We start from the raw sequence: 20,878 nt of genomic DNA on the forward strand, positions 1-20,878 counted from the left end.
TCTCATTGCTGGTTATGGGACCTTACTGTGCGCGATTCTGTTTGCCGTGTTTCCTACATTACAGCAGTGACTACACTTCAAAAAGTAATTATTTGGTTGTGATGCACTTTAGTAGGCTGTGAACGGCGCTATATAAATGCCAATCCTTATTTCTTTGTTTCATTTCAGATCTTGAAGACTTAATGGATAAAATTGGTCTGGCTGATAATAAATATGAGATGGTTAACGGGCAGGAACATGGGCATGAGGACGATAATGAGCAAGATCACGGGCACGAGAACGAGCATGGCCACCGGCTCGACCTGCTGACAACGGGAGGTCTGGAGAAGGAGGACGCCAACGTGACTGCCAGTAGCTGGGACATGGTAATGCTTCAGTCCTTTCAGCCATTCTCTTTATCAATCGCTGTTACAGATCAGTCAGGAAATGTAGACAAAATTGTTTCAGGGCTCAGCAAGATGATTCCACGTTTCTTTGAAATCAGACATAGTGGGCATGGTGCAGCTGGTTTATGGATTGAGTACGTGAGCCATATGGACCAGGAAAGCTCAAGTTTCAATATCTGGCCTAGGTTGAGTCACAAGACCTGAACCAGGGCAGTGGTAAGGGGTGCTACAATTGGTCCCAGTGTCTCTGGGTTGAGAAGAGGAAACTTTAGCCAGGATTTCCACCCTGATCACTATCCAACGACATTTGCTGGAAATGCATGTGTACACATCAAGTGAGGTCTATGGGATGGGAGAGTGAATACAGCATAGATTGCTGCTATCTATGGTGCACTCACTCGCCACCAAAATTGCTGTGGTAAACAGTTATTGCTTACGTTAGTGTACAGATTCATTTTAATTGAATTACTGAATGAGCTGGCTACCACTAATGCAAGTTCAAGGATATTGGCACACATCATCATGATTACAGTGCTCACACAGGCCTGACACGACTCTCATTTGCCATTTTTAAACAAACCCCTGCATTTCTTTGTATACGCTCACTCATCTCATTACTTCATTCATCAGTACATCTTGTGACGTAAGAAAACTACTAGGCACTTGGTCTAAGTATTAAACAAGGCTTTAACCAACTGTTTTTCAACATGGAGATCTAGTTGTGTCCTTCACTAGTTCCTGTTAAAGAATGTCCTGAGCAAGCTGGGCCCATGCCCGAGTATTTATACTCTCCCTGGACAGAGCCAGCAGCAGGCCGCCCAGTATTATTACATAAGTCATTTTCACATGAATGACAAGATTCATGTCATCTTGTATCAAACAAAATAAATTTAAAAGTTTGTAACAACCAAAAGGTCCTAGGTTCTACAATGGGTGTGTGATCTGTCCCCCCACCACCACCCCAGGTTACTGCTCAGGAGTTGATGTTTAAAAATGACCCTCTTCCGGTTTCCTACAGTTTTACCTCAGCCAGAGCTTTGGAGGCATGCATGCTACCCAGCAGCGTGGGCAAACCTTTGTGGATCTGAACTCTTTAAGCACACAGCTAGCAGCTTAGCAAGCAGCATCAGTGCAGGTGCATTCTGATTGTGCATTAGTTAGCACACCCCCAATCCTGCAGCGAGAGAATAGAATACTCCTAAAACTTCATTTAAAAAAAGCAGGGGAAATAATGAATCCCCATTTAATACGTTCTGTGTATGTGTGCTAAGAGCAATTTCAGGCACCTTAGGTTTAAGGGGCAGACATTACTGTGATGTACAATGTGGGCTGTGACAAGTTTTATCGTTTTATATGGAAGATTTTGGCCCGAGTCAAGAATCTTGCGCCATGATCCAGATGCTAAATAACCAACACAGGGACCTTGGGCAGAGCAGTATTATAATACGGTTTTGTGGACTTAAGGAGAAGAGCATTTCAGAAATAAAAAGTGTCCGACCAAAATGTTTTATCTTATTTGGAGGGTAAGAGAGCTAGTGCCACACACAGGTCAGTGAATATATCTAAGCCACTAAAACAAGAACTGGAAAGCTGAAATACAAAATTGAAAATGCTTGTCAGGCCCGTCAGCATCCGAAAATAGAAGTCAGGCTAATGTTTCAAGTGCTGCGCATCGTACCTGAGGAAGATTAAATTGGCCTTGGAGGGGTGATACCTGGGTTAAAAGGGTTAAATTACGAGGACTGGTTGCATAGACTAGGTTTGTATTCTTTTAAGTATAGAAGATTAAGGGGTGATCTAATTGAGGTGTTAAGATGTTTAAAGGAGTTGATAGGGTAGATAGAGAGGAACTATTTCCTCTGGTGGGGGGAGTCTAGAACAAGGGGGCATAACTTTAAAATTAGGGACCTTAGAGTGCATGTCCACAGATCCAGGACAGGTAGATAAGGTGGTTAAGGTGGCATATGGGATACTTTTCTTTATTAGCCGAGGCATAGAGTACAAGAGCAGGGAGGTTTATGCTTGAACTGTATAAAACACTAGTTAGGCCACAGCTAGAATACTGCGTGCAGTTCTGGTCACCACATTACAGGAAGGATGTGATTGCACTAGAGAGGGTACAGAGGAGATTTACGATGATGTTGTCAGGACTGGAGAATTTTAGCTACGAGGAAAGATTGGATAGGCTGGGGTTGTTTTCTTTGGAGCAGAGGAGGCTGACGGGACATTTAATTGAGGTGTATAAAATTATGAGGGGCCTAGATAGAATGGATAGGAAGGGCCTATTTCCCCTAGCCAAGAGGTCAATAACAAGGGGGCATAGATTTAAGGTGATTGGTAGAAGGATTACAGGGGAGTTGAGAACTTTTTTCACCCAGAGGGTGGTGGGGTGGTAGATGCAGAAACCCTCAACACATTTAAAAAGTACTTGGATAGGCACTTGAAACGCCGTAACCTGTAAGGCTAAGGACCAAGAGCTGGAAAGTGGGATTAGGCTGGATAGCCCTTTTTTGGGCTGGCACAGACACGATGGGCCGAATGGCCTCCTGTGCCGTAACTTTTTATGATTCTAGAGCTAGGCTGTTCAGGGATGATATTTGGAAGCACTTCTTCACACAAAGGGTGGTGGAAATCTGGAACTCTCTCCCCCAAAGAGCTGTTGAGGCTGGGGTCAATTGAAAATTTTAAAACTAAGATTGATAGATTTTTGTTTGTCAAGGGTATTAAGGGTTATGGAACCAAGGCGGGTAAGATACAGATCAGCCATGATCTAACTGAATGGCAGAACAGGCTCCAGAGGCTGAATGTTCCTATGGTATCCACTTGTCCTGAAAGCATTCAATACAATACAATACAATACAAATCGCTTTATTGGCATGATAAGGTACATCTTATGTTGCCAAAGCATCAAAATACATTTATGGTAGAGCACTGCCTCAAGGCTGCTCTCCGCCAACTCGCTCAAACCAAAAATTTACAGGAAGCCTGTAAACCCAATTTAGATTGAGGATTGACGCATTAGTGCACCGTCTAACAGCCGTACTCTTTTTTTTTTCTTTGCATTCTGTTTGTAGAAGTGCTTTAGCTCTGGTGAAATAATGACGATCTATCACATCCCAGTCGATGCCACAATTCCCCGCAGTGAGTTTGCTCATCTGTGTCCTGCGTTAATCCAGCAGCTTCTGAGTCAAGCCTGCACCAGAAACCACCAAGCCACAGAACAAAATGAATTTCAGCTGACCACTGCAGAAAGTAAGGTTCTCCAGCATGTGATGTACATCTGTAGCATTTGCTCATATCAGTGTTCTATAATGTGATGTGTATTGGACTGTTTGGTGTCAGCCATGGCCCAGTGGCAGCATTCTCGCCTCTGAATCAGAGCGTTGAGAACATAATCTAGGCTGACACTCCACTGCAGTACTGAGGGGGTGCTGCACTGTTGGAGGTGCTGTCTTTCAGATGAGACATTAAACCGAGGCCCCGTCTGCTCTCTCAGGTGGACGTAAAAGATCCCACGGCGCTATTTCGAAGAACAGCAAGGGAGTTCTCCCTGGCGTCCTTGCCAATATTTAGCCTCAACCAATACCTAAAAAAATCAGATTATCTGGTCATTTATCTCATTGCTGTTGGTGGGACCTTGCTGTCCACAAATTGGCTGCCGCATTTCCCTACATTATACAGTGACCACACTTCATTGCTTATAAAGCACTCCGGGACATCCTGAGGTTGTGAAAGGCGCTATATAAATGCTAGTTCTTTCTTTTTTTCTTCTTTTCAGTTTTCAAGGTAATGATGAGTCCTAATAATGAAATTCTGGTTACAATAAAAGGCTTGGTAGAAATGAAGGAGTAAACACTCTGTGAGTCCTCGGTCTCATGTCTCTCCGTTGTAAGTAAGCACCATCATTGTGGTGAGGCCATGTAGGTCACCACATGGAAACAGAAGATAGAAAAATCCCAGCACCTCTTGCATGCCGTAGACTTGGGCAGAGGCAGAGACTTGGGAGTAATTCGGCCTGCTCACTTGGCATGAGGATGGTGTATGCTGTGGAGAGACCGATGAAAGGAGGAGAGAAGATATCTTTAAAGAAAAGAATTGCATTCTCAATAATAAGAACAACCAATGTTTAATTTTCATGAGTCAATTTTTTTTTTTAAATGCCTCCTCTTTTCCAGAATATATTTATGCATCGATCGCAACGTTGGTCGTGAGTCTTTGTGCCGTGTTTGGAATTGTGATTGTGCTATTCACCACCTGCATCAACGCATATCAGTATGTCATACAGGCCTTCATAAGTCTGGCCGTAGGGTCTCTAACTGGTGACGCTGTGTTACATCTCATACCCTCGGTGAGCACACTTGACTGCGTTTCTCTCTCAATATTTTGTATATTACAAACAAAAAATGCTTTCATTTAAATTGCAAGCTATAGTGAAACTTACTGCATGACAGGAATGGAAAAGTATCGCTGTCGTCTATATATTATTAAAAATCTGGTGTATTCGCACATTTCCTCTTCAAATTCCTGTTGTCACAATTTTGGATTACATTTTTATGTCAACATTTAACATTGAAACTGCCCCTATGTAAACATTTACGTACAATGATGGACTGAAAAAGACCTACTGGTCCATTCCCACAACAATGATGCCTTGTGTAGCATGATGTGTACACTCCTCTCCCCACCCGACAGCCATGTCATCTCCTGGGAGAGGCCAAAAACCAGATAAAAACCCAGGCCAATAAGGAAAAGAAATTTGGAAAATTCCTCTCCGACCCTCTTGGCCGATTGAAACTAATCCAGTAGGCCACTCTGGCCCTGACAAATATCATGCAGTACCTACTATTTATACCAGGTCACCAGAAAGCAAAGAGTTGGAATAAACGGGTCTTTTTCCGAGTGGCAGGCAGTGACTAGTGGGGTACCGGAGGGATCAGTCCTAGGACCCCAGCTATTCACAATATATATTAATGATCTAGACAAGGGAACTAGATGTAATATCTCCAAATTTGCAGATGACACAAAGCTGGGTGGGCGTGTGTGCTGTGAGGAGGATGCCGAGGAAACTCCAGGATGACTTGGACAGGTTGGGTGATTGGGCAGAAGCATGGCAGATGCAATATAACGTGGATAAATGTGAGGTTATCCACTTTGGTGGCAAAAACAGGAAGGCAGATTATTATCTGAATGGCAATAGATTGGGAGAAGGGGAAGTGCAACGAGACCTGGGTGTCCTTGTGCACCAGTCACTGAAGGTAAGCATGCCGGTGCAGCAGGCGGTTAAGAAGGCAAATGGTATGTTGGCCTTCGTAGCGAGAGGGTTTGAGTACAGGAACAAGGATGTCTTGCTGCAGTTATACAGGGCCTTGGTGAGACCACATCTGAAGTATTGTGTGCAGTTTTGGTCGCCTTATCTGAAGAAGGATGTTCTTGCCATGGAAGGAGTTCAGCGAAGATTCACCAGGCTGATATCTGGGATGGCAGGAATGACGTATGAGGAGAGATTGAGTCGATTGGGCTTGTACTCGCTGGAGTTTAGAAGAATGAGAGGGGATCTCATTGAAACTTATAAAATTCTGACAGGACTGGACAGACTAGATGCAGGAAGGATGTTCCTGGTGGTAGGGGAGTCCAGAACCAGGGGTCACAGTCTAAGGATAAGGGGTAGGCCATTTAGGACAGAAATGAGGAGGAATTTCTTCACCCAGAGAGTGGTGAACCTGTGGAATTCTCTACCACAGAAGGCAGTTGAGGCCAATTCATTAAATATATTCAAGAGGGAGTTGGATATATTTCTTAAGGCTAAAGGGATCAAGGGATATGGGGAGAAAGCAGGTACCGGGTACTGAATTTGGATGATCAACCATGATCTCATTGAATGGCGGAGCAGGCTCGAAGGGCCGAATGGCCTACTCCTGCTCCTATCTTCTATGTTTCTATGTTTCTATCTCTGCCCCAGCTCTCGCTTGAAGAAATTCCGCGAATCAGCATTCAATCAGCCTACAGAATGGAAATCCTGTATGTAAACAGTTGCCTGCAACAATGTTATTGCAGTTTCAGACCAAAATGTGGCGCTGAGTTTCTGAAGCTCTTTCCAACTCCATCGCCATATTACACATAATAAAAATACCACAGTCAACTGACCATGGGCAATGCCATGGGTAATTTACTTGTAATCTTTTTTTAAGAGCACTAACTGTAGGAAGATAAAGCTTCTCTCATATAAATTCAGTGATCCCTGCTAGAAAGTGTGCTAGTGTGGACATCGAGTGAGGCAAGGTTTGGGGTTTGTCTGTGATACGTTCCACGTTTGAACAACCTGGCAATATTCACTATCTAGGCCCATTCGTGAAGAAAAGTATCAGTGGGTGAAGTATCAGATGACTGTAAGCAACAATGGTCCTGTACCCCAGTATGAATGAATACTGTGGTGTATGTAACCTGTTCCACCTTAAGAGAACTACCTTAAGAGATGTACTACTTTCTCTTGGCTGCTGTATACTGTAATACTGTAATACCGGTGGTGACCACACCGGTATATAAGTGTTGTGTAGGGATTTGCTGGGCAGTTCAGCCCTGACCTCCGAATAGTAAAGGCCTGTTTAAAGTTATTCTTGTTGTCTGTGTCCAGTGATTGATCCTAAACATAACTGGGACGCACAGACTCAACAGTGGCGACGAGTCCGATCTTACCCTGCGGCAGTTTTACATCCAAGGCAGCTTCGTCCTCAGAATGGGCGTCGGGAAGAGGCATCCGCCCTCATCATCCTGCTGAGCACCATCGCACGGGAGACATCGAGAACCCGGGTTAAAAAGAAAATATCTGACCACGAAGCCCTCCATCAGCGACAGGCAGTGATCATACCTTCTACCACGGTGGTGGGTAAGCCGATCAGCGACATGAGCAGAAAGTCGGCCGCGTTGGCTGTGGAGTAGGGGAGGGAAAATGGAGGAATAAGGGCGGAGAACTCGACCACGGCCGGTAAAAAGGGCCGCGCTGCAATCGAGGCCGAGAGGCGCAGCGACTGGGGCAGCTTAAGGCACGAGAGCCGCGGAGAAATCAAACACAGCCGGTGTAAAGGACCGGGCTGCAAGCGGGGCTGCAAGGCAAAGCAGCGTCGGGGAATTGAGAACCGCTGGGGAGGCGAGAACGGCAGCAGCACGGCAATCGCCATTGCAGCCAGCGGGGGAAGAAGGCAAACGCGGGAATCCGCCATTGTAGTCGGCGGGGGGGAAGGAGACGAGCACGGGAAAGACTGCCAAGCGCGGGAAGCCGACATTTTAGTAGGCGGGGGAAGAAGACAAGTGCGGGAAGCTGCCATTTTGAAAAAAAAAAAGAAAAATTTAAAAACTTGCAAGGATGCCTAAACATGGGAGCATTAATACCTTTGATAGTGATATCGAAGATTGGACCACATATGTAGAATGCATGGAAGTTTATTGTAAAGCAAATAAGGTACCAGATGATGAGAAAGCACTAACCTTATTAAGCTCAATGGGTGCGAAGACATACGGGCTATTGAAGCACCTTCTATCACCAAATAAACCGGCGGATCAGACTTTCGCGAATATTGTTACTGTCCTGAAAAATCATTTAAACCCCACGCCGCTGATGATAGCGGAACGATTTAAATTTTACAGAAGAACGCAGCTGAAAGACGAAAGCAACGCTGAATTTTTAATTGAACTGCATAAGCTAGCGAAGTACTGTCAGTTTGGAACAGGACTAGCAGATGCGCTGAGAGATAAATTTGTGTGTGGATTGTTAAAAGAAGGAACACAAAAGCGACTGCTTGAGGAGAATGATCTTACGCTTGATAAAGCTGTCACTATTGCAGCATCGCAAGAAGCCGCAGCGAGAGGCACGGCGGAAATGCAGCTACGGTCACCGGAACTCAACACCAATCAAATGGTCTTGGGTACAGTAAAATGTTATCGTTGTGGAAAGACAACGCACGATCAGAACCAGTGCTGGTTCAAAAATCAGGAATGCAGAAAATGTGGCAGGCTTGGTCACATAGCTAAAGTATGCCGGTCAGGAAAGAAGACCAGCAACAAAAAGTCACCGCAGGAAAAGTACAGAAAGGTACACAAGGTGACAGAGAACAGTTCGAACGAACAGAAGTCAGATTCAGACTCCAGCAGTAATGAACTGGGTAGTCTAAGAGTACACAATGTTGGTAAGGAAGCAGACCTCCAAACAATTTGGGTCACACTTCAGATAGCAGGAGTCCAAATGAAGATGGAATTGGACACTGGATCGGCATTGATTGTCATGAATAAGCAAGATTACAAAAGGTTATTCCCACACATTCCCCTACGGGATACGGAGATTGTATTGAAAACATACACGGGGCAAAGAGTATACCCCATCGGGAAGATAGAGGTAAAGGTGGTCCACAAGGGCAAAGAAAGCCGAGGAATGGACTTATATGTGCTACCTGAGGGAGGTCCACCACTACTGGGACGGGAGTGGATTAGGAAAATAAATATGGACTGGCATTCCTTAAAAGCACTAACGGTAGATTCCGGTAAAAAAGATGTCAAACCTAAACGATTGTCCAGAATATTGGACGATGCTAAAGAGGTGTTTCAACAGGGACTGGGAACACTGAGAGGAATTACGGCAAACATCAAGGTTGAAGAACATGCAAACCCGAAATTTTTCAAAGCCAGACCGGTACCTTATGCGATACAACCTGCTGTGGAAGCTGAGCTGGAAGGGCTAGAACGTTCAGGAGTACTGTCTAAGGTAGACTGGAGTGAATGGGCCACGCCCATTGTTCCCGTCATGAAGCGTTCATCGAGCAACAAGCCGGGGGAACCGGGGAAGGTTCGCATCTGTGGAGATTTCAAGATCACTGTTAATCCGGTGCTTCACACGGTGCAGTATCCGCTTCCGCGGATTGAGGATATCTTCGCTTCGTTGTCTGGCGGGAAACACTTCACCAAGATAGACCTGGCGCAGGCGTACTTACAGATGGAAGTTGAGGAAGAGTCACGCCAGTATCTCACGATCAACACGCATAGAGGCTTGTACCGGTATAATAGACTGGTTTTTGGAGTGGCATCGGCGCCAGCAATTTGGCAGAGGGCCATGGAGCAGGTATTACAGGGAATTCCAGGCACACAATGTTACCTGGCCGATATTCTGATTACAGGAGATGATGACGAGGAACACCTTGCAAATTTGGAACTGGTGCTCACCAGATTGAAAGAATATGGACTTCGAGTTAATCGCCAGAAATGTGAGTTCTTTCAGAAGAGGATCTCGTACTGTGGTCATGTCATTGACCAGGAGGGGCTTCATAAGTCTCCTGACAAGATCAAAGCTGTTGTGAAGGCTCCCGCTCCGGATAATGTATCCCAGTTGAGGTCGTTCCTAGGGTTGATTAACTATTACCATAAGTTTCTGCCAAATTTATCCACGGTGCTGCACCCGCTGAACGCTCTTTTGCAGAAGGGAGTACCATGGAAGTGGAGCGAGGACTGTAAGAGGGCCTTTCGCAAAAGCAAGGCATTGATCACCTCAGAGGAAGTGTTGGCTCACTTCAACCCAACGCTGCCTATTCGTTTGGCTTGTGATGCTTCTCCATATGGTATTGGGGCAGTACTCTCACACAAGTTGCCAAATGGCCAGGAGAGGCCAGTTGCGTTCGCATCCAGATCATTGACCTCCGCTGAGCGCAACTATGCTCAGATAGATAGGGAGGCTCTCAGCCTTGTGTGGGGAGTAAAGAAGTTTAATCATTACCTGCAGGGCCAAAAGTTCATGCTTCTGACAGACCACCAGCCGTTGGTATCCATTTTTAACCCTAAGAAGGGTGTTTCAGTGATGACAGCACAGAGACTCCAGAGATGGTCCCTTTTCCTAGGGGCACATCAATATCAGATTGAATTCAAAGGTACAAAGCAGCATGGTAATGCTGATGGGCTGTCGCGCCTGCCACTACCTACAGAGGAGGAGGCACCGACGGTTGACCCTGTTGAGTTATTTCACTCGACCATCATCGAATGTTTACCAGTCACCAATGCAAGTATTGAAAGAGAAACCAGGAACGACCCGACACTGTCCCGGGTCTACGAAGTGACAGTGAAGGGATGGCCAGCACATGGTGATCCACTGTTACCGGCATTCTCAGCAAGACGAGAACAGCTGTCAGTCTGTCAAGGAACATTGATGTATGGAACAAGGGTGATTATTCCTCCTAAGTTAAGAGAGAGAGTTCTAAAGGAACTGCATGAAGGTCATCTGGGGGGAGTCAAGATGAAAAGCCTTGCTAGGGCTTATGTGTGGTGGCCGGGTATCGACCAACAGATAGAGGATCTGACGAAAAGCTGCTCAGGGTGCCAAAAAGTGCAAAATGCACCTCCGATTGCACCGCTGCATCCATGGGAATGGCCTTCAACCCCATGGCAACGTGTACATATTGACTTTGCTGGTCCATTCATGGACTCCATGTTTTTAATTGCGGTGGACGCACATTCTAAATGGCCAGAAGTGATTAAGATGACTACCACTACCTCGGAAAAGACGATCGCGGTGCTAAGAAATGGATTGCCAGAACAAATATGTTCAGACAACGGACCGCAGTTCGTGTCAGAAGAATTCCAGAAATTCTTGAAGAAGAATGGGGTGAAACATTATACCTCTGCCCCATATCATCCGGCTACAAACGGGTTGGCCGAGAGATTTGTACAAACGTTTAAAAAAGCAATAAAGGCCATGAGCGAAGATCAGATTCCACTACAACACAAGGTGGACAAATTCCTACTGGCATATCGAAACGCCACTCATACAGTGACAAACCAAAGTCCTGCCATGATGTTCTACAACAGGAGGTTGCGGTCCAGGTTGGACTTGTTAAAACCAAATGTGCGGAGGGAAGTTGAAAACAACAGTTCCAGCATATAAATAACAAGACCACTCGGAGCTTCGAAATAGGACAACCAGTGTTAGCCCGGGACTATAAAAACGAGAAATGGCAATCTGGAACAATTCGGGCCAGACAAGGACCCCTGATGTACACGGTAGATATTGGTGAAAATGTAATACGGCGTCATGCTGACCAACTGGTAGAATCGAGAACAAGGGTCGAACCCATGGTTACGGCAGAGACAACTGTGGAAGAAGTTAGTGAACCTGAAGCATCTACCTCAGAAGTGAATGTACCTGATGATGATGTCCAATCCATAAGAGACCAACTAGATGAGTCACCCCAGCAACGAGAATCAGAGACCCCTGAAAGGCGTTATCCAACTCGAATCAGGAGGCCTCCTCAGAGACTGAATCTTTGAACTGTTTTGCATGAAGTTGTATATATATATATGTTATTATGTTATGTTAAATGGGGATATAACTGTTAAGCTAAAAAGGGAGGATTGTGGTGTATGTAACCTGTTCCACCTTAAGAGAACTACCTTAAGAGATGTCCTACTTTCTCTTGGCTGCTGTATACTGTAATACTGTAATACCGGTGGTGACCACACCGGTATATAAGTGTTGTGTAGGGATTTGCTGGGCAGTTCAGCCCTGACCTCCGAATAGTAAAGACCTGTTAAAAGTTATTCTTGTTGTCTGTGTCCAGTGATTGATCCTAAACATAACTGGGACACACAGACTCAACAAATACCTTCAGGAGAGGAGGGAAGAAGAGTAGAACAAATAAATCACCATACCAAGAACACTGTTGACGTGACCCTAATGTGACTTTGTATCACTTAGGATAGATCAGCTACTTAAGCACCGTTTAAATCCTATCCCTCAAACTGCTTTATTTTTATTAACTTACATATAAGATAGTCACCAATAAATCCAATAGGGAATTCAGGAGAAACTTCTTTACCCAAAGAGTGGTGAGAATGTGGAACTCACTACCACAGAGTACAAAAGCAAAATACTGCAGATGCTGGAAATCTGAAATAAAAACAGGTCGTCAGGCAGCATCTGTGGAGAGAGAAACAGAGTTAACGTTTCAGGTCGATGACCCTTCGTCAGAACTGGAAAAAGTTGGAGATGTAACAGGTTTTTAAGCAAGTGTAGGGGCAGGGGGAGGGGAGGAAAGAACAAAAGGGATGGAAGGCAGGATAGATTAAGAGACAAAAGGGATGATGGTGCAAGGCAAAAGGAGATGGTAATGGGACAAGTTAAGAAACAAAAGATAACTCTAGGTGAGGTGTAAATGGCGATGGCAGAATGATTGACAGCTGCCTTGTGAGAGAGAGAGAAAAAAAAATGGTTGGGACAGAGGTTATAGTCTGAAATTGTTGAACTCGATGTTGAGTCCAGAAGGCTGTAAAGTGCCTAATCGAAAGATGAGGTGCTGTTCCTCGAGTTTACGCTGAGCTTCATTGGAACAGTGTAAGAGGCCGAGGACGGAAAGGTCAGAGTGGGAGTGGAGCGGAGAATTAAAGTGACAGGCGACCGGAAGCTCAGGGTCACCCTTACGGACTGAACGGAGGTGTTCCGCAAAGCGGTCGCCCAATCTGCGTTTGGCCTCCCCAATGTAGAGGAGACCGCATCGTGAGCAGCGAATACAGTATACTAGATTGCAAGAAGTACAAGTAAATCGTTGTTTCACCTGGAAGGGGTGTTTGGGTCCTGGACAGTGGGAAGGGAGGAGGTAAAAGGGCAGGTGTTGTATCTTCTGTGCTTGCACAGGAAGGTGCCGGGCCAAGGGGAAGGGGTGTTGAGGGTGATGGAGGAGTGGACCAGGATGTCGCGGAGGGAGCAGTCCCTTCGGAATGCTGAAAGGGGAGGTGAGTAGCTGAGATGAATAGCATAGATGCATTTAAGGGGAAGCTAGATAAGCACATGATGGAGAAAGGAATAGAAGGATATGCTGATAGGATTAGATGAAGGGGGTGGGAGGAGGTTCGCGTGGAGCATAAAGGCTGGCATAGACCTGTTGGGCCGAATGGCCTGTTTCTGTGCTTTAGACGCATGTAATTCTATGTAATATCTAAAGAAAAGTCTCCTTTGTATCTTTGTTAAAGTTTCTTGGCTTACACTCTCACGTGGATGATCAGAGCAACTTGTCAGCCTCTCACACCTGGAAGCTGCTGGCTGTTCTTGGAGGCATCTATGTATTCTTCATGATGGAGAAGATATTTGGCATATTAATGGAAGACGACGATGTAAGTATTTTTCTTTTAAAAAGAATGTACGAACTCTGTAAAGGCCAAATAATCCTCAGCCCTTCTCCTGTTAAAAAACCTTTGTACAGATTGCTGTGTCATCAACTACAATTTTTCTAATCACCTTAAGAGGTGACTAACGACATGTAAAAGTTAAAAAAAAAATCTGTTCAATTTTTCCATGACCCCCAAAAGTAATTAAGTGAAAACTTCAAGTTCTCTCTTAACATCATAATTCACATGATGGGAGGTTAGGAGGACAGCGCAGATGAATGTGTGTCTGGAGAGATGGTGCAAGAGGGAGGGCTTCAGAATCCTGGGACTTTGAGACCGGTTCTGGGGGAGGTGGGACCTGTACAGGCCGGACGGGTTGTACCTCAACAGAGCCGGTAACAATATCCTCGCGGGGAGGGGTTTGCTGGTGCTGTTGGGGAGGGTTTAAACTAAGTTGGCAGGGGGATGGGCACCAGGATGTAGTATTAGAAAGGAGAAACAATGTGCCCAAAGGATGGGGAGAGACAGAGAGCACTAGAGTAAGAAATAGTACAATGTTAGGTGGGGTCAGACTAAGAGAGAATACAAGAAGGTCTAAGGGGTTTACAGTACATGTGTGTAAACGTACGAAGCGTAAATAAGGTTGGTGAGCTGCAGGCGCAAATAGCCACATGGGAATATGATGTCGTGGCGATAGCGGAGACCTGGCTCAAAAAAGGGCAGGATTGGGTTTCAAATATTCCTGGATATAAGGTATTCAGGAACAATGGGAAGGAAAGAAAGGAGGTAGGGTGGCAGTATTGGTTAAGGAGAGAGAGGCTGTCCTGGAGGGGTCAAGGACAGAATCTATTTGGTTAGAGTTGAGAAACAATAGAGGTGCCATTACACTACTAGGTGTATTCAATAGGCCACCCAGTAGTGGGAAGGATATAGAGGAGCAAATTTGCAGGGAAATTACAGAGAGGCACAAGAACTATAGAGTAGTGATAATGGGGGACTTCAATTATCCTAATATAGACTGGGATAGTAATAGTGTAAAGGGCAGAGATGGGAAAGAATTTCTGAAGTGTGTTCAGGAGAATTTTCTTGATCAGTGCATTTCTGGCCCAACGGGGAAGGAGGCATTGCTGGATCTGGTTCTGGGGAATGAGGTGGGTCAAGTGGAACAAGTGTCAGTAGGGCAACATTTAGGGAACAGTGATCACAGTATCATAAGGTTTAGATTAGCTATGGAAAATGACAAGGGAGCAATCTAGAGTAAGAATACTTAATTGGAGGAAGGCAAATTTCAGTGGGTTGAGAATGGATCTGGCCCGGGTAAATTGGAATCAAAGATTGGCAGGTAAAACTGTAATCAAACAATCGGCTGCCTTTAAAGAGGAGATGGTTCAGGTACAGTCGAGGTACATTCCCACGAGGGGGAAAAGTAGGGCAACTAAAGCCAGAGTTCCCTGGATGACGAAAGAGATAGAGAGTAAGATGAAGCAGAAAAAGGGCGCATATGACAGATGTCAGGTTGAGAATACAAGTGAGAATCAGGCTGAATATAGAAAGTTCAGAGGGGAAGTGAAAAAGAAAATAAGAGGGGCAAAGAGAGAACATGAGAATAGATTGGCAGCTAACATAATAGGGAATTCAAAGTCTTCTATAGGCATATAAATAATAAACAGGTAGTAAGAGGAGGGGTGGGGTCGATTAAGGACCAAAAAGGAGACCTATGCATGGAGTCAGGGGGCATGGCTGAGGCACTAAATGAATACTTTGCACAGTGAAAGAGGAGGTAGTGAAGTTACTGGATGAGATAAAAATTGATAAAGAGTGGGTACGAGCAAGGCTGGATGTATTTAAAGTTTAAAAGTCACCATGACCGGATGGGATGCATCCTAGGATGCTAAGGGAGGTTAAGGAGGAAATCGTGGAGGTACTCGCCATAATCTTTCAATCCTCCTTAGATACTGGGGTGGTGCCTGAGGTGCCAAAACGTGTTTAACTAACTTGATTGAGTTTTTTGATGAGGTAGAGAGGGTTGATGAGGGCAGTGCGGTTGCCGTGGTGTATATGGACTTCCAAAAGGCGTTTGATAAAGTGCCACATAATAGGCTTGCCAGCAAAGTTGAAGCCCATGGAATAAAAGGAACAGTGGTAGTATGGATACGGAATTGGCTCAGCGACAGGAAACTGAGAGCAGTGGCGAACGGTTGTTTTTTGGACTGGAGGAAGGTATACAGTGGTGTTCCCCAGGGGTCGGTACTAGGACCACTGCTTTTCTTGATATATATTAATGACTTGGACTTGGGCGTACAGGGCACAATTTCAAAATTTGCAGATGACACAAAACTTGGAAGTATAGTGAACAGTGAGGAGGAGAGTGATAGGGTGAGAAATTGAGTATAGCCCCGTTTGGGGCGCCAGCCTCGCCAGGGCACTAAAAGTAGCGCCCCGGAAACATTCGCGCCCCCGCACTGGAAATTGAGTGGTTGCGCCCCAAAGGGAAGCGCGGCGCTACTGGAGGCGCCCCGCATCCCTCTTGGGGCGCTGCGAGTGAATATCGTGGCGCAACGTGCCGCAGCGCCACATGCTGCGGCACGTCACGCTGCGGTATTGCAGGCCTTCCTCCCCTCCTTAAAGGGGAGGGGCCTTGTGCAGCGCAATCTGGGGCCCAGCTGGGCCCCCGAGGATTGGGAGTGCAGGCAAAAGAGCCCGGCACCGAAGAGAAGTGCCGGGCTCTTGGAGCGCAGCCGGCACTCCGCGGGGGGTGGGGGGGAGGTTCAGGAAGCCAGGGACGGGAGCGCAGACAGGTGCTGGCAGGCGGCCAACAACAAAAATGGCCGCCCCGCACCTCGCCTTTAATTTGCGCCTCCCCGGCCACAGGTAGGCCCCCCTGACCCTGTCGGACATAGCGTCCGGTGGTAAATCAGGGGGCGCTGCCGAATATCGCGGCCGGGGCAACAGCGGGGCGCTGCGCACACCGATGACGTCATCGGCAGCGGCGCAGCGCTAACGGTTAGCGCCACCACTGACGTCCCGCGGAATTTAGCGGGAGGCGTGGGCAGTGCCGCGCCCGGGTGCGAGTTGGCTTGCGACCCACTTAGTGCCCTCTTAAGGCGCTAACGGGTGGCGCAACCAACTGAATTTCTCCCCCCTAGACTTCAGAAAAACATGGACAGGCTGGTGGAATGGGCAGACACGTGGCAGATGAAATTTAACGCAGAAAAGTGCGAAGTGTTGCATTTTGGTGGGAAGAACGAGGAGAGGCAATATAAACTAAAGGGTACAATTCTAAAGGGGGTGCATGAACAGAGAGACCTGGGGGTATATGTGCACAAATCGTTGAAGGTGGCAGGGCAGGTTGAGAAAGTGGTTAAAAAGGTATACGGGATACTGGGCTTCATAAATAGAGGCATAGAGTACAAAAGCAAGGAAGCTATGATGAACCTTTATAAAACACTGGTCCGACCTCAACTGGAGTATTGTGTCCAATTCTGGGCACCGCACTTTAGGAAGGATGTGAAGGCCTTAGAGAGGGTGCAGAAAAGATTTACGAGAATGATTCCAGGGATGAGGGACTTCAGTTACGTGGATAGACTGGAGAATCTGGGGTTGTTCTCCTTAGAGCAGAGAAGGTTGAGAGGAGATTTGATAGAGGTGTTCAAAATCATGAGGGGTCTAGACAGAGTAGATAGAGAGAAACTGTTCCCATTGGCGGAAGGGTCGAGAACCAGAGGACACCGATTCAAGGTGATTGGCAAAAGAACCAAAGGCGACATGAGGGAAACTTTTTTACGCAGCGAGTGGTTATGATCTGGAATGCACTGCCTGAAAGGGTGCTGGAGGTAGATTCAATCGTGGCTTTCAAAAGGGAATTGGATAAGTACCCGAGGGGAAAAAATTTGCAGGGCTATGGGGAAAGGGCGGGGGAGTGGGACTCGCTGAAGTGCTCTTGCAGAGAGCCGGCACGGGCTCGACGGGCCGAATGGCCTCCTTCTGTGCTGTAACCATTCTATGATTCTATTATACATCCCTGAAGGAGGAGAATCATCTCCATCTGTGCTTATTCTTATAAGCTTCAATCTTATTCATCACCATGTTGGTGACTTAGATCCTTTTAGTAGTGTAGATTATGTTACTGGACTAATCCAGAGGCCTGGACTAAAAATCCAGAGAACACGAATTCAAATCCCACCATCTGGAATTTAAAAAACGGTGTCAATAAAGTGACCATGAAGCTATTGGATTGTCGACAAAACCCAACCGGTTCGCTAATGTCCTTTAGCGAAGGAAACTTGCCGTTCTTCCCTGACCTGATCTGTAGGTGACCCCAGTCCCACACCAACGTAGTTGACTCTTAACTGCTCTCTGAAGTGGTCTAGCAGGTCATTCTGTTGTAAGAAAGTGGCCCATCACCACAATCTCAGGGCAACTAGGGATGGGCAATAATTGTCAGTCTTTCCAGCAACGTCCACATCCTGAGACTGGAAAGAAAACCTCCCCCGCTCTTCCATGGCAGTTTACACCCACTTCAACAGACAGACAGGGCCTCGGTTTAACGCCTCAGCTATTCTTTAGAGAAGGAAATTTGCCGTCCCACACCAACGTGGTTGACTCTTAACCACCCTCTGAAGTTGCCGAGCAAGCTGCTCAGCTGCATCAAAAACTTCTAGCAGTGGTTCAACTAGGGTTGGGCAAAAAAATGCCGGCCTTACCGGTGCCGCCCACATCCTGAGAATGGATAAGAAAGAAAGAAAACAAACATTCAACAGAGTATTAACTGCTTTGATGGCAATCTGTTCCACGGCCCCGTGCTACCCTTGGTCCCATTCTGCCATCGTTAAGTATGATGGGGCACGACTTAAGAACATAAGAAACAGGAGCAGGAAAGGCCATACGGCCCCTCGAGCCTGCTCCACAATTCAATAAGATCATGGCTGAACTTCTACATCAACTCCACTTTCTCGCCCGATCCCCATATCCCTTAGTGCCCAAAAATCTATCGATCTCAGTCTTGAATATACTCAACGACTGAGCATCCACAGCCCTCTGGGGCAGAGAATTCCAAAGATTCACCACCCTCAGTGAAGAAATTTCTCCGCATCTCAGTCCTAAATGGCCGACCCCTTATCCTGAGACTATGACCCCTAGTTCTCGACTCTCCAGCCAGGGGAAACAGCCTCTCAGCAACTTCCACTCGCCTGGAGTTGCGTCCCTGAGCGTGCCCCACTTTCCTGAGTCGGGGCATTTGCAAATATATAGAAACATAGAAGATAGGAGCAGGAGTAGGCCATTCAGCCCCTCGAGCCTGCTCCGCCATTCAATGAGATCATGGCTGATCATCCAAACTCAGTACCCTGTCCCTGCCTTCTCCCCATATCCCTTGATCCCTTTAGCGTTAAGAAATATATCCAACTCCTCCTTGATATCAGTTGGGCGCTGTCGCTATTTGGGGTGCAGCCGGGGCTCCTGTCTCAGATGGGATGAGGAGGGAGGAGGAATCTGTAGTGGAACCTTTCTGCAGCTATGAGAGTTGGCAGAGTACTATGAAGGGGTTATGCTTATATGGAAGATGCTGTCAAAAGTTGAAATTTGCAGAAAGCACAGAATGAATATTGGTTCGCTGACTGTCTTTATGTAGACGCAGTGATGTTTCACACCACTGTGTCAGCTAATGGGTTGAAGCTGGGTAGGACTTACAGCAAACAGAATCTATTTTTACAGCAAACAGTCTTTTTACTCCACAATCAGAGTCTATTTAATCAATCCCTGTCACATACAGCATTGTGGTCTCCAGGTGTGATTGACAGGGGAATTACCCAATCTGGCAGGGGCTTGTGGTGTCACTATGCGCAGCCTTATGTATAGCGGACATGGTGGATTGGCCACCAAGGGAAGGGGAGGAATATCTCTCTCAGAGCAGCCACTCCACTCACTCCTTCATGGAACTAATATATGGTGAAGATTTGCAGAAATGCAATAATATTTGATCCAGATTGCTAAATGAATAAATACTGATTCCTCATGCTATCAATTAGATGCACTGAGGAGATATCCCTGGTTGATGTGTCTCTGCCTATCTGCTTCATGTTCTACTGAATAAATAGCATGATTCATGGAGAAACCTTCATATAGTGGAAACAAATCTTGAAGAGATAATTGAATACTGCTCTGTAAATTGTTTTTTTTGAGAAAAAAAACTTGCATTTATACAGAGCTTTCATGACCTCAGAACATCTCAAGCACTTTAAAACCAATGAAGTACTTTTTGAAGTGTGGTCACTCTTTTAATGTAGGAAACGTGGCAGCTAATTTACGCACAGCAAGCTCCCACAAACAGCAATGTGATAATGACCAGACAATCTGTTTTTAGTGATGATGATCCAGGGATAAATATTGGCCCAGGACACCGGGGAGAACGCCCCTGCCTAAATGAATGGTGAAGAACCTCAATGCAGGGCTCCAACACAGCTGAAAACAATAGAGGACGCGTTACATCAGCAGGTAGTTGTTTGGTAATGCTAGCTTGGGTAGTAAAAGCTGGCTGACTATAGCAGGAAGAAGGCAAGAAAACAAAACAACCTAGCAGTAATAGCATTTAACCTTTCCATTTAAGTGCTATTTTAGGATAGCTGAACAAATCTTGAGGATGTTGTTATGGAGCTCCCCGAGTTCAGACGATATGCTGTGCCTCGTGTTGAATTCCAAATCCTGGTTTTCACAGTATTCTGTATCTGGTTGTAGGATGAACAGGGCCACCATAGCTGTCACCACGTGCTGGCGCTTCAGGCGTTTAAAGAGGACCAAAAGAATAAGCCGAAGAAAAAGCAGCCAATATCCCAGGTGGAACTGGTAAGTGTTGCACAAGGGGGCAGGGACTGAAACTCTAACCAGCGGTTTTCCCACCTCCCCGTTGCCTTCTTTCTCTCTCACCTGCTCTCGGGGGGAATTGTCCTCCTCGATCCAGCCCAAAAGTGGGCGGGATTGTGGAGGAGAATGCTGCACGATTTGGGCGGTGAGACCTTCCTCACCCCCTACTCCCGCCAGGACCACCGCTGGCTGCTACTTTCCTGCCTGCCGCGTGCACATGGTGGTGGGAGGGGGCAGGGCCCAGGCGAACTTTCTTTCTTGTCGCTCTAATTACCGACGTTTCCCAGGCTGCCATGTGGAAAGCGGTAGGACCCCAGTTCACCCAATGGAGGGAGAGGGCCTTGCAGGGGCCTCCTCTCCCGCCAGTGAGCACTGAAGGACTTGGCCTTGGCCTCTTCTGGTGTTGCAGCTGTGTCCCCACTGCAGCACCGCTAGGAGTCTCCACCCTTGTACTGGCTCCTGGAATCCTGCCATGCATGCTTAATGAACTCCCGATCCGGCAA

General features: G+C 46.4%; 1 protein-coding gene across 1 annotated transcript in view; it reads left to right on the forward strand.

Moving 5' to 3' along the window:
• Nucleotides 1-20,878, forward strand: part of slc39a4 (solute carrier family 39 member 4) — an 83,338-nt gene that overhangs the window by 40,178 nt on the left and 22,282 nt on the right. Inside the window, exons 4-8 of the mRNA XM_085987321.1 lie at nt 169-365; nt 3,461-3,638; nt 4,562-4,734; nt 13,383-13,523; nt 20,250-20,357. Of these exons, the coding sequence (XP_085843447.1) occupies nt 169-365; nt 3,461-3,638; nt 4,562-4,734; nt 13,383-13,523; nt 20,250-20,357 (797 nt within the window). The remainder of the gene's footprint in view (nt 1-168; nt 366-3,460; nt 3,639-4,561; nt 4,735-13,382; nt 13,524-20,249; nt 20,358-20,878) is intronic.

This window comes from Somniosus microcephalus, chromosome 5, assembly GCF_052327205.1.
Source record: "Somniosus microcephalus isolate GS21.2 chromosome 5, FLI_Smic_1.0, whole genome shotgun sequence".
Taxonomy (NCBI): Eukaryota; Metazoa; Chordata; class Chondrichthyes; order Squaliformes; family Somniosidae; genus Somniosus; species Somniosus microcephalus.